General features: G+C 46.5%; 2 protein-coding genes across 2 annotated transcripts in view; one reads left to right on the top strand and one right to left on the bottom strand.

The window, feature by feature from the left end:
• Positions 1 to 466: 466 nt before the first annotated feature.
• Positions 467 to 11881, top strand: LOC8027408 (neurofilament heavy polypeptide). The gene is made up of 2 exons (XM_002408103.5): positions 467 to 3020; positions 10906 to 11881. The coding sequence occupies exons 1-2, from the start codon at positions 1002 to 1004 to the stop codon at positions 11002 to 11004; spliced, it is 2118 nt and encodes a 705-aa protein (XP_002408147.4). The 5' UTR covers positions 467 to 1001; the 3' UTR covers positions 11005 to 11881.
• The window catches only part of LOC8027401 (nucleolar protein 8), a 40238-nt gene continuing 37260 nt past the window's right edge, over positions 11751 to 14728 (bottom strand). Inside the window, exons 13-14 of the mRNA XM_029982510.4 lie at positions 12912 to 12994; positions 11751 to 11956 (exon numbers count right to left, since the gene is read on the bottom strand). Coding sequence (XP_029838370.3) covers positions 11858 to 11956; positions 12912 to 12994 — 182 coding nt within the window. The 3' untranslated portion in view covers positions 11751 to 11857. The remainder of the gene's footprint in view (positions 11957 to 12911; positions 12995 to 14728) is intronic.

The following is a 14728-nucleotide window of genomic DNA, read 5'->3' as shown; positions in this document are numbered from 1 at the left end:
CCCAGATATGGCAAGCGCTCCTTGTCACGTTCCCGATCTGGTATACCAATTTGGCTCGTAGATGCATAAACGGTGGGTCTCTCAACGGATTTTCCGGACCTCCAGTCTCGAGGCGACGTGCGTGATACCTTGCGCTACTTCCGTCACCGAGAGAGCATCTTCTGTTTCCTCCCTCTCCTCCCTCCCTACACCTCACGCACTGCTCTTCTTCTTATTATCTTTATTATTTATCCCAGAAACAAAGCGAAAACAATCAGAAGACAGGTCTCATTGTTATGTAATGCGCGTCTCCTACTCGAAGACACGCTGGAGTGTCGGAAGAAGGAACGCTCGCATAGTGTGCCCCCTCTTTTCCGTCTCTGTTCCGTCGTTATCCTCCTCGCCGATTCACACACCTTTAGCCTCTTTTCTGTTTCGCGGTTGCCTTCGCGGACAAGAGTCAATCCATTTACGTTCTGCTCCGCAGAGGACGCGACGGAGAGAGCAGCCGGGGGAGGCAGCGACTGCAAAGCCCCGCCAGCGGCGTCGATAAGAAATCTGGACCAGGCAAGAACGAAAGGACCAGTTCCACGGGGGAGGAAAAAAGCGCTCCGTCGTCGTCGAGAGAAAAACGCGAGACTCGCGAAAGGGTACTCCGAAAAGGAGTCGGCATCGGAGGTTGCAATCGCCGCCGGCTTCCTTCCTTTCTTCCTGGCCAATGTCGACTGCGTCAGCCGGGCACGAGGCACGAAACCAACAAAGGTGCTGACTCCTTGCGACCAGAAGAAGCGGGGAGAATTCATTTTCTGTGTCAACGCCGGCCAGCGTTTCCGGTCGGCAACGAACCATCGCAACGGTAATTTCGAGGCGACAGCTACCGCGAGACCTCGCGTCAAAGTCCCGTCCCTGCAAGCGATGTGGACGTGACAGGTCCGGAGAGCACGAGGCGACCGGCTCCGCAGGACCGATCCGTCTTCCTGGATTCTCCCTTTGCCGCTTAGAGTGAAGTGTCGGGTGCCGCCATGCCTCAACGCGACGTCGCCATGTTTGAGCTGGGCCTGCGGGACTACGGTTCCAGCTGGACGCGGCTGCAAGAGGCGCTTAAGGTCCAGCAGCAATTGTACGGCCCTCCCAAGCAAGCCCGCCCGTCACAGGACCCCAATGTCCACAGCGAAAAACCCGTAAAAGAGCGCGAACAAGAGCACGCCGCTGAGGATAAGTCTCCCGTGCCGGTGACGTCTTCGTCGGACCTTTCGGACCATTCAGGAGAAGGCTCGACAAGGACCGGGGGCAACAAGACGTCTGCGAAGAAGTCGAGGGGAGGACTGATGGGCCTCATCACGAGGAAGAAGGACAGTGCCAGCAAGAAAAAAAGTGCAAAGAGGAACTCGAAGTCACCGGAAAGGACGGTCAAGGAGTCGGTGGAGAAAGCCACCTCAGCAACGCTATCGTCCGAGGAGGACACAGAAGTGGCAAGGGGAGTTGATATCGAGCACTCTGTGGAACAAGATGGCAAGTCGTTCAAGAGGATGAGTAGCAAAGATAAGACGGCAGCTCAGGCGCCTGATGCAAGCATCCCTACCGATGAGGCCGCGGTTATGAAGAAAGAAAAGTCCAGAAGTCTCAAGACACGAGAGGAGTACGACCAGAGGAAGACAAACGGAAAACACGAGAGAGAGGACTATCTCCCTGATGGGAACACGGTTCCCCCGACGCAGGGAAGAGACTATACAGACTTTTCTTCGAGCAACAGCCGAAAGACTTCTAGGGGAGATTCTCCCCCTGACGGCAGACCAAGCTATCCCGTCCAACAGAAAGAACAGCATCACAGGAGCAACGGGAAACTTCACCACGAGGAAGCCCCGAGGAGCAGGAGACAAGGCAGCCCTGTTTATGACAAGGATGTGCAGCGGAGATACGGGAGAGATTCTTCTAGAGACGATTCGTTAAAAGAACCACAGAGCAACGGTATCTCAGATCACAATGACCAGTCACCCTACTATCGCAGAAACGGCGAGGCGACGGGGGAATTCTCTCTGAGGCAACCGGTTACCCCAGTGTATTACCAGGAGCAGTCAACACATCCTCGGGCTAAACGGGAATCTTCGAGACAGCAGCAGTTCTCGAGAGAACCTGACTTCGGCAGCTTGGCGTACCACAGTTCAAGCTCAGAACGTTCTCGACAACGCCCCAGAGAACCGTTGCCAAGGGACAAGGAAGCCAGCAGCACGGACAAACAGGCGCAGCATAGATCAAGCAGGGAAAATTCAAGGCAGGAACCCGCCAGAGAAAAAGAGGCAACGAACCCTACGTACCCCAGGGACCAACAGAGGCATTACAAGAACAGCAGAGAGTACCCGAGGGAAGAGCCGCCGAGAGAAAAAGAAGCCGGTAGCTTCCATGCCCCCAAGGAGCCCGCCCCGACGTACAACAAAACGAACAAGGACATCCAGACAGCCTGTTCTACCAGAGAAAGGGGACCGGTGAGCCCGAGGTACCGCGAGGAAGAATTTAAGTATCCCAGGTCGAACAACGATAGATCTTCGTGGGAAAGCCCGCCCAGAAACGGTGACGTCCCCGTGCCCAGCTCCCCCAAAAGCCGGCCGCGGTACTCGCGAGAGTTCACGGACGAGGACGACGATTTCATGCTCGTCGAGAATCGTCAGTTCGTCCCAACGACGGGTCAGTCTTCGAGGAGGCCACCTGTAACAAAACCAGCGACGAACGGCGAAGCCGCCAGGCCGAACTCCTGGTCGTCGCCGACCCTCGGCTGCACTCGCTGCGGCGACAAGGTGTACCCGAAGGAGATGGTGACGCCCAAGCCCGGAGTCCTGCTGCACAGCGGCTGCTTTAAGTGCCGCGAGTGCGGGGTCAAGTTGACACTGCAGACGTTCTTCACTAACCAGAGGGACACGAGAGACGTCGACGTGTACTGCCGGACGCACGTGCCGCGGTTGGGTCCCGGCACGGTGGACGGCAACGCCCTCAGCATCCTCACCAGCAAGAACAGCAAAGAAATCAAGTTCTCCCGCTACGGCAAGGTGAGAGCGACACATTTCCATATGTTCATCGTTGTTTCGGTGCCCGGCGAAAAACGCTAGCATGCCGTAATTTCCAGTCCGCGAACTAAGAATCTTCAAAAGTTTATATTCCGCGCTTTGCGGACTATCAATGCTACGGACCAGTGACCAGTGCAGACCATAAAATGATTTGTTTTCCAGAATTGTTCATTGTCGTTGCGGTTGTCGAGATCACATTAGTTCACGCTAAACATTAGTCAGCACAAAAAAAAAAAAAGTGGAGGATGGGTGTTGCTTTTGTCCTCGACGCTCCCGCGTGTGACGCCCAAAGTATATCTGCACCCAAGCGAAAAATATGAATCAAGCTTGATCTTGATGGCACAAATACGCACTTCTTGCGGTTGTAAAATCATTGGGGGTGTGCGAATATCGTTTCGAATCGTACAGCGCAATGTCATAGCCAGCTTCAACACTGTAAAGAGAGCCGATGTACAGTGACTCGATCTCCTTTGGAGTGTGAACGTTATAAATTGTGAAGCCCTACAACCTAGGGGTATCAAACACGCGGGCCGCAAGTATACGGAGACTCTAGTTAGGGTGGGCGCAACTCAAATCCTGGATAGCGCTTGCAATTTAATGGCGGCGCCTGAGGGAAAGCATTGGAAAAGGACATGCGCCAATGTTGCCTGCACGAGAGCAGATGCCCACTCTGTTGCCCCATGTGCCTTTCCTCCTCTCGCCTCCCGTTGCAAGCAACGAACGCCTTGACGTAGCCTTTCTCGCTTCCTTCTCGCCCCGGGAATTGCAAACGTCGAGAGGAGAAGGCAGGGTTGCCAATCAAGCAGCAACGTCCAAGATGCCGGAATTTACCATTTGCCGCCTTAAACAAATACTTAAAGGGATGCTGAACCTAAATCTGGATTCCACAAAGGACGGCGGGAAAAGCGTGCAACGGGATGCTACAAACATAAAAGCATCACTGATATAACGATATATCGAACGGACAACAATATTTTCCAAAAAAAAAAAAGGAGGCGCATTTGACAGATATGTACACGTCTTGTTTCTCCGAGGAGAGGGAACGGCCTCGCGTCTTCTCCGCCTCGCCGCCTTGAGGGGGCGAAACGAAGAGAGGAGGAAACAAGATATCTTGACGTCACGCGCCTCGTCGGCCTCGTTCAATCTCGACCTTTTTTTTTTTTTTTCAAGAAATACGGCCGTCGATTCGAAATATCGCCTTGCGAGTAGTGTTGTAGGGATTGTAGCGTCCCGCCTACAGCTCCTGCATTGTTTTCTGAAATCCAAATTTCGGTTCACCATCCCTTTAACCTATCGGAACAAAACTGGTGGTTGTGGAAAAGTAATCATTTATACCTTGCGTAAATGATTCAAGCAGATTAATGGGCTCTTATGACCTAAGTGAGGAAATAAAAGGACCCTTTGCTCCGTAGACTCCCAGGAGAATTAAGCAATTAATTGGCGTCCACGTCCCGAGATCCCCGATCTTGCAGTTGCGCCCATTCTCACTAGAGCCTCCCAACCCGCAAGAGTCCCTTGGCTGAGAGCTCCCGCTTCTATACCTCGAGAGCTGCATTCGTCATAAATATTGACCTCCTGTCGAAACGTAGCTCTGCTCTTATGACATTCTAAGATATTTAGCACTAATCTGTTTTCCTTCAGATCGAGGATTTCGTCTTACCGTTATGACATAAGCATTTTGTGATAATTATGCTATGCAAATTGTCAGGAAAACAAGAACTAACGTATGAAAAGAATTTCTATCCCGAAATATTGAACTCGGATACTCCCCGAGTGAAATCAGCTAGAACCACTAAATATTTAGTGGGACTAAATTGAGCGGCAGAGTAATGATTCTGTGTTTGGCTTCTAGTTCCACTGAAACAATTTCAGCGCGTTGGCTGGATGGTGGTATTTTACAAAAAAGCAAATAGCACGAGATTCTCTCCGTAGTAAATCCGGGTGTCGCTGAAAGACTCGGCTGCTTTACAACGTGAAACACTATAGGTTTTTTTTTTTTTTTCCTAACATATATTTATTAATTCCCCTCGACATATTGGGGGTAGGCTACACGGGCCACACACTCATATGAATTTGAGACCCCCTGCCCTACACGATTTTCACCATCATTCTCACACCCCTAAAAGCATCACTACAGGTAAATAGGCGACGTGGAGTCTTTCAGGGACGCACGGTAGCGGTGCCTCGAAAATGGGGGAAAAGAGCGTTTACGATCATTTTTGTTTCTGGTAAAACAAGACGACTTATAAACTCAATAAGATATCTATGAAAAGAATGCATTTGCGGTGCTTTATTGGTCAGCATGGAGGGCTATTTGTCGGGGAACTGACGACTAGTCACATTAACAGGAGTAAAACATCGATGAAGTAAACATCTAGAGCGGAGACAAATTTGACGTCGTACCGAAGCTCTTATCTCTTTCAGTAATAACACTTTTTTCCCTTTTCTGCCAAAATTTGTCTTGCACTATAGATCGAATGAGAACGTAAGGGGACACATCACGACGTGCCTTGCCCAGCGTTCCAACAATTTTATTCGAGTCCATTTGACTTTGCGCGGCTCAAACGGTTAGCTGTATGCGAATAGGGGGTACTTTTAGCAGACCGTTACCGTTTTCCGCGTACGCTAAACCGCCCATGTTGGTTTTAATCCTGCATCTCAACTACTGCATATTTTATTGTGAAATTTTATGTATTCAATGGTTACACCCTTGGGATTAACTTTCTGTCGCTTTTTTACTAAAGCATTTTTTTATATTTTAGTAACGGAGTTTCAAATCTTAGGCCGAGTTCGTATTAATGTACCTCTTCTCGGCAACAAAAAAAAAATATGATGCTAATTTAAATTGGCACGTGTATTCAGATGTTACTGCGTTTAAACTAAACCCAAAATACATAAGTTTTCACAGGCAACCATGCAAGAAAAAAAAAAAAATATATATATATATATATAAACGAATATGTGCAGATGAATGAACTGACTTGATCCAATGAATTAAAGAATCCAAGTTTTCAGGAACCCGCCGAAAGCCAAAAAATGGCGGAGCCAGGATATGAACTCTGGGCCTCCCAATGTCCGGTCGGGTGTGCTAACCACTACACCACTCCACCTTAGCTTTCTGGCGTTTCCTACCTGTCTTATTAATGCACAAGAAACGAAATGTGTCCAATCGGAGGCGTTCTGGAAACACACGCCGCCGCGTGGAACGCGGTACGACGCTTAGTGTCACGTGGTACGTGCTCGTTTGTGCTCCAGAAATCCTCCCACTGTTTGTCTCGCCCCGTGTACATGTAGTCTTCTTTGTTTATGAGCTTTTAGAGACACGGTATCATCATCATCTGCGAGAATCAAGAGCCACGTTATTGAATATACAACACGGGCACTTCACGTCATCGTACGTGGTCTCCGAGGGGGATATAAACGAATATGTGCAGATGAATGAACCGTTCGTTCATTCATATTCGTTTATATCCCCCTCGGAGACCACGTACGATGACGTGAAGTGCCCGTGTTGTATATATATATATATATATATATATATATATATATATATATATATATATAATGTTTTTGTCGTAAACCAAAATATGATAACTTTTTTTTTTTTACATTACAATGTAAAATTTTTTTGCAATGTAATTTTTCGAACTTTTAGGTTGGAACTGTTGGCAAGATATTTTACTGTAAGCTGTAAAAGTTCTGGTGTAATCAGATAGATAGTTTCTTAGTAAAAGTACATTAAAGTTATGAAAATAGAAAAAAAAAAAAAAAAGTCATTTTGAGCAAAACACAATTTTATGTCTGCACACAAAGGCAAATGGGCAAAGGGAGCTGATTGTGCGCCATATTGAGGTGGCTCGTTCGCGCTCGTCGCTTCCTGGTTTTGTTTCTCAGACCGCATATAATTTGTTTACACCCAAACTGCAAAATTATTTTTTTGCTCGGTTTACCCAACAATGCGTCCCTCAGTCGCGGTATCACCCGGGGGGCGCGGGCATAAAAGCACGCTTCAAAGGCTCCAGTCGTGCGGTACGCGGAACACGGTAACAGTTTGCTAAAAGTCCCTATTGAAGCAGTTCTGTTTCGTGGTGTCGTGCACCGTCAGGTGAGCCAAACGGAGAGGCATACTCATGACGACCTCGAGCGTGTAACTCGGAGCCAACTAACCTACTTTATTAATTCTGCACGCCAAATATCAATATGATCGACGCTGGCAAAGACCTTGTTCAGAGCACGTGCGTTGAATTAGTCCATATCCACGCGGTTGCGTACATTTAATCGGAGATCATTTGACTTTCAAAGAGAAGTCTAGAGCGGTTGAACCAAAAGCGGTGCTTATCAATTTATTCACTCATTCATCCACTTTTACAGTGCGAGCGAGCATTTGGATACGGCCCACATTTTTGGTGAACCGACAGAGGCAAAAAAGTGTAGCGAAAAGAAACTTGCACAATGCATCTAGAACGATGAAGCATTAATGTGTGTGCGAAGAAACCATCAAATTTCTACAACGCTATTTTTTTTTTTTTTTTTGATAATGCGTATTGCATTACTAATCATGAAACGCTCCGATGCGATCCATGATTTCGGGCGGTACGTTCCAAAATAAAAGTTGTCTTTGGAAGGTATGCACATCTCACTCCATGAAGACGTGAAATCACAAAGTCTCCGATCACCGTACCAAAGTACTCTACCTTCCAGTGACAAAGTGCAATTGAGCAAATCAGCAGGCACGAGAGAACACGAAAACCTCGAGACGTATGCTGCTCAGTCATGCGGGTACAACGGAGATCGACGGGACGTTGAAAGAACGGTCAACAAAGCAGCCCTTGCTCTTTCACAACTATCTTTACTTGAAGTTGAAGGGTAGTGGAGCAATCACTCTTCCAGAAACGTTTGGCGGGAATTGGATTTAAAAATACGAAAGAGGTTAGACAAAAAGGACGGACAGGACAAACATCTTTCGTGAAAAGCTTGCGAGGGAAAAACGAAACGCTGTAGTAGGCGATAGAGTTCCTGTATAGGCTCCCTACCAGAGTTGCACATTTGTTTTCCCCGCGCCGCCACGCCGCTATTCGCCGAGATCCATCACGTGAGGAGCAAAGCATCCGGCGCCGTGTAAGAGAGCCACCTTTACGGTCGCTCCGCCGACGTTTCTCTTGCCCCGGCGTATGTTTCCCTGCTCTCCGCCTCCTTTTCCTCCTCTCCTGTTTTCCATGCGCGGCGGCGCGCGCGGCGCCGCTATTCGCCAAATTTAGCCACGTGAGGAGCAAAGCATCCAGCTCGTGCGGGAAAGCCGGCGCTACGGCCACGCGCCGAGGCTGAATGCGCAACTCTGCTACCGTAGGTAGCTATACAGGAACTCTAGTAGGCGACGAAAAGGAGCGCGCTCTATTGGTTGGAGCTGGTTTTTGCGCTCATTTTGAACGACCTTGAGCGCAACGAGAGACACAGTATTCGCCACGTTGTCTGTTCGGCAGCCGCTGCCCAAGCCAGTTTTAATTTGAAAACAAAACTTTTGAGCCAGTATGCAGCTGAAGAACGAATGCAAGTGTTTTCTATGATGCAGTTGTTGTTAAAAGAAGTTGATACAAAAAATTGTCCAATCGGCAAGCAACATGCGGTTCTCTTCGATTCCACTCACTATTTCCATAATTCCCCGCGGCTCCCATTGGTGGCGTTAGCGTTTCAAAAATCGCAGATCGATTGCGCCGGGGTGAACCAAATCCAGAAACTAACCAAAACAGAACCATACGATACATGCTCTGCTGCAATACATTTTGCCCCAGAGCCATACCACAGGACAAATAATGACGGTTTCGTATTTTCAGCGTTTTGTCTGATGTCGCTACGTAGAACAAAATATTTATGTTCATCCGCCTTTATTACCATCAAATATCTGAAAGGTTATGTAAATGTGTGAGCAGTGATGCTATAAAGTGAGCAGAAGTGCAACAGCAGGAGTATAAGAAACATTTACTGCAGATGGTTGCTTGGGCCTTTCCAATTTGACATCCTCGGAGAGGCATCATCCCTATCAACTCTCATTTTTGCTAATACAGCATAAGATGACAATAAACACCGAATAATCAGGAAAACTTTTGAAGTTTATTTCTAACAATCCGTCAACAATGTATCCAGTGTAGTTTTTTCGGTGTTTTTCTTTAAATACCCCGAACCCTAAGATACCGGTTTAGAGCACCAACTGACATTCTTGAAGCAGACGCAAACATATGTTAGCCCATCACATGAACGTGAAAATATGATAGCATCCTTAATGCCCGTTGATATCTGATAATGATTGAGGGTTCCTTTCTGATACTGAAGCATGTTACCGATAATCTTCTGTAGTAAGAATAGATAGGACCAAGAACATACAGCCTTCTTTAGAAATCAGGCTCAGGTCAGTCGGAGTAGGTTCAATTTACAATGGGTGTTTAAAAATGAAGCCTATCACAACACTTCAGTTAAGATAGAGTTTTTCTGTCCCTCCGTCTTTTACATTAGGTAGTTAATTTAGCCTGTAAATATAATTCCTGTAAAATTCCGGCAAAAAATCAGCATACCCGCTAAAACGTCTATCAATAAAAAATACCCCCCCCCCCCCACACACACACACACATACACCTCAGTTTCTTGTACTACAAAAACAACCACCCGCAAATATTATGAAAACCTACATTGGTACTTTAAAAGTAACATTGTGCTTTAGCGCCGTTAGAACCAGAGTTGAGCCAAAGTTTGCTGCCCTTGCGATTGCCCGCTGCACTAATGTATTAATTCAAATAGAGTACCACACTTTTTTCTCCTTTCTCGGCACAGCTTTTTAAATCAGAGATCAAACTACACTTTACATTTTCTGAGCGAGAGCTAAAATGAATAAGAATTAAATTAGTCTCTCTACCTGCACCACCAAACGGTATAACAGGTTTAAACCAATTAAGAATAAATATATAGGGTCGAATAGGACCAAAAAGAAAATTTGGATGTAAAAGCCAATCCACCTACAGTCGAGACCAAAGAAGGTCATAATTTCCGAACCAATCGCGCTAACCCATGCGCTCCCCCACGTCAGCCACTGCTCCTAGCACTCCGGTGCAAAGCGGTGAAGCTCGACGCGCGCACGCTGGTACGAGACCATGAACGTTGAGGCGAGCGGCGCACGTGCTACGGTAAATTGTAGCCACGGCATGGAGGCATGTGGCAGACACGATAATCGAGTGATATCATTGAAAGTAAAATACCTTGGTTCTGTCTCGTTACAGTAGCCGCCATCCATATATTTTGCACATTTTTGCTCGCGACTCTTAGCTCCCGACATCGCCGACATTGTCTGGAAATTCAGCCCATGACGGAGTCAGAGCAGTTGACGAGCAACCTCTACACTTCATTTCATCCTAAGTCAAAGCGCAGGCGACGCTACGAGCCAATGGGACCAATTAAACAGCATCAAAAGTGTGACATCATGACATTCGTCACCTATCTGTGCAAGCTCTTTCATACACTAAACAAATCAAGCGCAGAGAATGCCCCTAGACCTGCACTCTTAGTATGTCTTTGCGATAGTATGTTTTTGAGCTTTCAACTGTGTTTTGACCTAAGGTGAAACAAACTATACGGTGGTAGGGCAGATGCTCTGAAGTACATATTTGTACCATTTTCGTTTCCTTCTGCTTTTCTGAATGTCAGAATCGACCAATAATAAAATATATTTATTTTGCGCTATGTTTAAGGATTGCCTCGGCGCAGGTGTGGTGCAATTCTTAGCAAAAATGGCATTTGGCGCAAAATGTAGCAGACTCTCGTTTGTGGTGCAGTTTGGCGGCGCAGCGCTGAAATCACTGAAATCATATGTTTTGGATTCCAGGTAAGCGACGAGCAAGCACTGCTCAGCTCCAAGGTCATAGCACAGAAGGAAGAGACAGAGGGTCCCAGGGGAGATCCAACAGGACTGCGCTACATGTGAGAACTGCAGCGATCATCGTCGTTGGTTGTGTCGATCCCTCTGCAACAGACTGCGCAAGTATTTCGTGGAGCCTCTTCGGACTGAATCGGTCGCCCACAAGATCCAACACAAGTGTCACAATGCGGACCAGTCCATGTGTAGTGCCAGCACCGTGTAAAGTGCTTGTTTATGTGCGTCCCAGTGTTCTGTGAAGATTGCATCATTTGCAAGTAGACAAGTGTGGACGGAGAGCGTGGGCAGAGGCATAAGCAAATCGAGTCTTTTATGTGGATAATCAATGTCTTTTTGTGTAGCTTCGTGTAAAATTTGCGTCGTGTGTTGTTGGGGGTATTTCATCAGCCACAAAAGTTTTGTGTATAGATGAGAGAGCTTTATACGATAGCAAATGTACAAAGGAGAAGTTCCCGTAAGTGCATCCCCCACCACTGTCAAAAGAAGATTTTGACGGGTGGTGTTCTTAGAGAAAAATTATGTTATCTCTGTTGACCGTGGTTGCAAAATGCTTCATTTAAGTCTTACTAGAGTAAACAAGAGACAAAAACATGCGCAATGCCCCAAGCATATCCGATCGAGAGAAATACTAACATCTCAGACCACGACAGAAATGAACACCCACGTTTTATGTCATAGCATTCTTAGCAACTCTAGAAAAAGGGTATATGCGGTAAATTTAAAGCTATTTGCTAGCTCCCAGAGAATGTGACAGGAAGCAGCTTTTTAGTAGACAGTGAGAAGACTTCTAAACATTTGTGTAAAAATAATCGGCACTGCACCCATGTGCACTTTATTTAACCAGGCTCCTCGGACAATGAATGGAGTGTGCAATGAACAACCGGTTCCAGCAATAAAAGGTTCATTTCTTTTTGAGTTTCCCAAGTCTCCAGTTTGCTTTCTTCTTGCCAAATTTGCGTTCTGCTGCCCTCCTTGCCAACTTCCGCTTTGACATCATTATCTGGAACATGGGAAATGCAAAGTCAAATAGAAAACTGTATTAAAACTGTTTTCCATTTGTGCCTGGCACCTAAACAGGTGCAACGAAGGGAAGTTAAAAAAACACAAATATGATCAAGCATTTGGTTATGAGAACAATAATGTATCGCTGTCATAACCATTACACACTTTTGTCACATCACATGTACCGGTTACGACACCAACGCACGCCTTCAACCAATGCTCCGAGCGCACAATCCCTCGTACGATCCCGCACGTCGTGTCACAAAACTTTTGAAATCCAACTTCGCACAGCGTGGCATCCCGCTCTACGCTTCAAGAGACCAGGTCCCTCGGAACACTTTTAGGGTTCCCCGAGGACCCTAACTTTCTCTGCCGTCCCCATTCTAAAGTGTAATCCTTCGCCAATTTCCTCACAACGCAATCAAATCCGAGCCACAAACCGAGGCATCGTCGTGAGCCAAGCAACCCCACCTTTGTGCCTGCTCTGTGCAGTGTCGTAAACGAGGTTTCTAAGTGCGCAGGTCTTTATCCTAACGATAACACCAAAAAGGTGATGTTTGCCTCTTGGCCATCCTTGGAGATAGCTACAGGTTAAGGCTGGTTCACACACTCACGTTCAAGTAGACTTGAGTATGTTGCATTCGCTTGCGAAGAGAGAACACACAAGTACACTGGTGCCTTTGATCCATAACTAGACCGAAGGTTCTCCAGCATCCGCAAGATCGAATCTATGCACTATCTATGAGAAATGGTTGCTTATAACATTGTCGGAATTACTTCGAGCCCACTGCGAAAGAATGATGCGTAAAAGATAATGAAAATACACCCGCCAATCGAAAGGGTTCCAGGGGCCAATGTCTGTTCAGCGGTTCAGAGAAAGCACGTCGCACGTGAGCCGTTATGCCGGTCTACGGCTAAGCTGTGGCACTGGAACGGTCGCGCGAGTAACTCACAGGTAGCAGCTTTGCCTTGGTGGCCTGCCAGTTCTCTCGGATGGTGTCCGGGTCGCTGCGGCAGCGGAAGAACCGGGCGCCTTCTGCAAAGCACGTCCACGCAAGAGAGCATGAAAGTTAACTGCCCGGAAGCCTCGGAACGGCTACCGACACCTTCCCGAGATGCCTAGCTTCTTTAAGAGTTTAACGAAAAGCATTTTTTGTGTCATCAAGTACCCGCATGCCAAACTTGAACCTCCGCGTCACATCAAATTGGAAGTGAAAATTGCCACTTGAGCAATTAACTGCAAAACAGGTGACAAAAAAAGTTATTTGTTTACTTTCATTTGAAAATTGCCACACTATGTGACATTACTGTAACGGGGAAAGGAAATGGCTCGCTGAAACTCCCAACCTTTAGGAAATATGCCGGCTTCTTAAAAAGAGCATATTTTTCTAAATGAAGTGCCTGCTTGCTTTGCATTGGCTATTTGCACACAGGCAGGAGTAGGACACTTTCTTTTTCAGTTGTAGAAGGCAACATGATGTCTGGAAAAAAACTGTGACAGGCTGGCGCAACCCAGGTCTTAACGGAATACCGACGTGTCACTGCAAAAGAAAAGTCCTCACAGACTCTACTTTTCACAACCTGCAGTCAATAGTATACTCTAAAAACCTTTATCTTTGCGGCCCCAATTTTTTGTGGATCGGGGTAGAGGAGCGATCCCTAAATCAAAGAACCCCTCCTGGCTAAGGCCAGGAGGGGTTCTTCGACAACGAAAATTTTGAGAACACCTTCTCGAGACGATGAAAACATTTGCGTGCCTTGAAAGTTTGCACAATTTTCAAATTCGCAAAAATTCGGGGCTCATAAACATTAATGCCAAATGCCACAATTTCAGGACACAAGAAGCAAAGCAGCAAGCAGAGAATTCACAGCAGCATCAAAGAAAACTCTTTGCTGTCACAAACTTGCACTAATGACCAGACGTTTCGGTCCCTCCTCTGCACAACTCCGTTTCTAGGTTTTGAGATCGCAACTCAATGGCGGTACAACAATGACAGCACTACACAAGCAGCGTGAACTCCTAGTTATCCTTTCATATATTTAATAAAGAAGCTTGAAGTCACTCCTCGGCAGCATTAATTGGGATACAGAGGACCCCATAATCATAGTTCATTAGCTCGCTAGGACGTTTACTCTGTACCAGAACCCCAAACATGGAAAGTAAACTCTGACCATGCAAACAATTCTTTGCTATCCATGGACAGGGCAAGGCAGAAATAAAGATATTAAGCGGCAGTATTTCTTTAAACACAGAATGCAGCAGAGCAGCGGGGAATAACTTAATAAAGAACTCTAAGTTGCCTTCGCGGAAAAACTTGAGCCCAGCTTTTTGTTTCTTTTGGTAAACTTATCCAAGTTACCTTAATTATACCAAAGTTATCAAAATACAGTCATGTCCCATTAATATGGACACCGTTAATATGGATACCACGCTAATATGGACACCACTTTCGGGGTCAAACAGGGAAAATACACCCATATTTGTCTCGTTATTATGGACAACTCAGATTAGGGACGATTTTTTGGGGGAACAGAGATGCCTATATTAATGAAAAATCACTGTACCTTTCACCTGCTATGCCTGTATCATACCTGTTGCCCTTAGTAAATGTTCCATTCAGCTGGAGTTTATCAGTCAAAAAACAGACCACTACTAATATAAAACCTCTGACATAACAGTGCTATGCAAATTCCACTTTGAGGCAAAATAATGTGCATCTAAAGCACAGTAACCTGCAATGACACTGTTCAATAATCACCCTATAGCCAG

Source organism: Ixodes scapularis, unplaced genomic scaffold, assembly GCF_016920785.2.
Source record: "Ixodes scapularis isolate PalLabHiFi unplaced genomic scaffold, ASM1692078v2 PGA_scaffold2__306_contigs__length_199485367, whole genome shotgun sequence".
NCBI classification, from domain to species: Eukaryota; Metazoa; Arthropoda; class Arachnida; order Ixodida; family Ixodidae; genus Ixodes; species Ixodes scapularis.
This window is presented reverse-complemented; position numbering and strand designations above follow the sequence as displayed.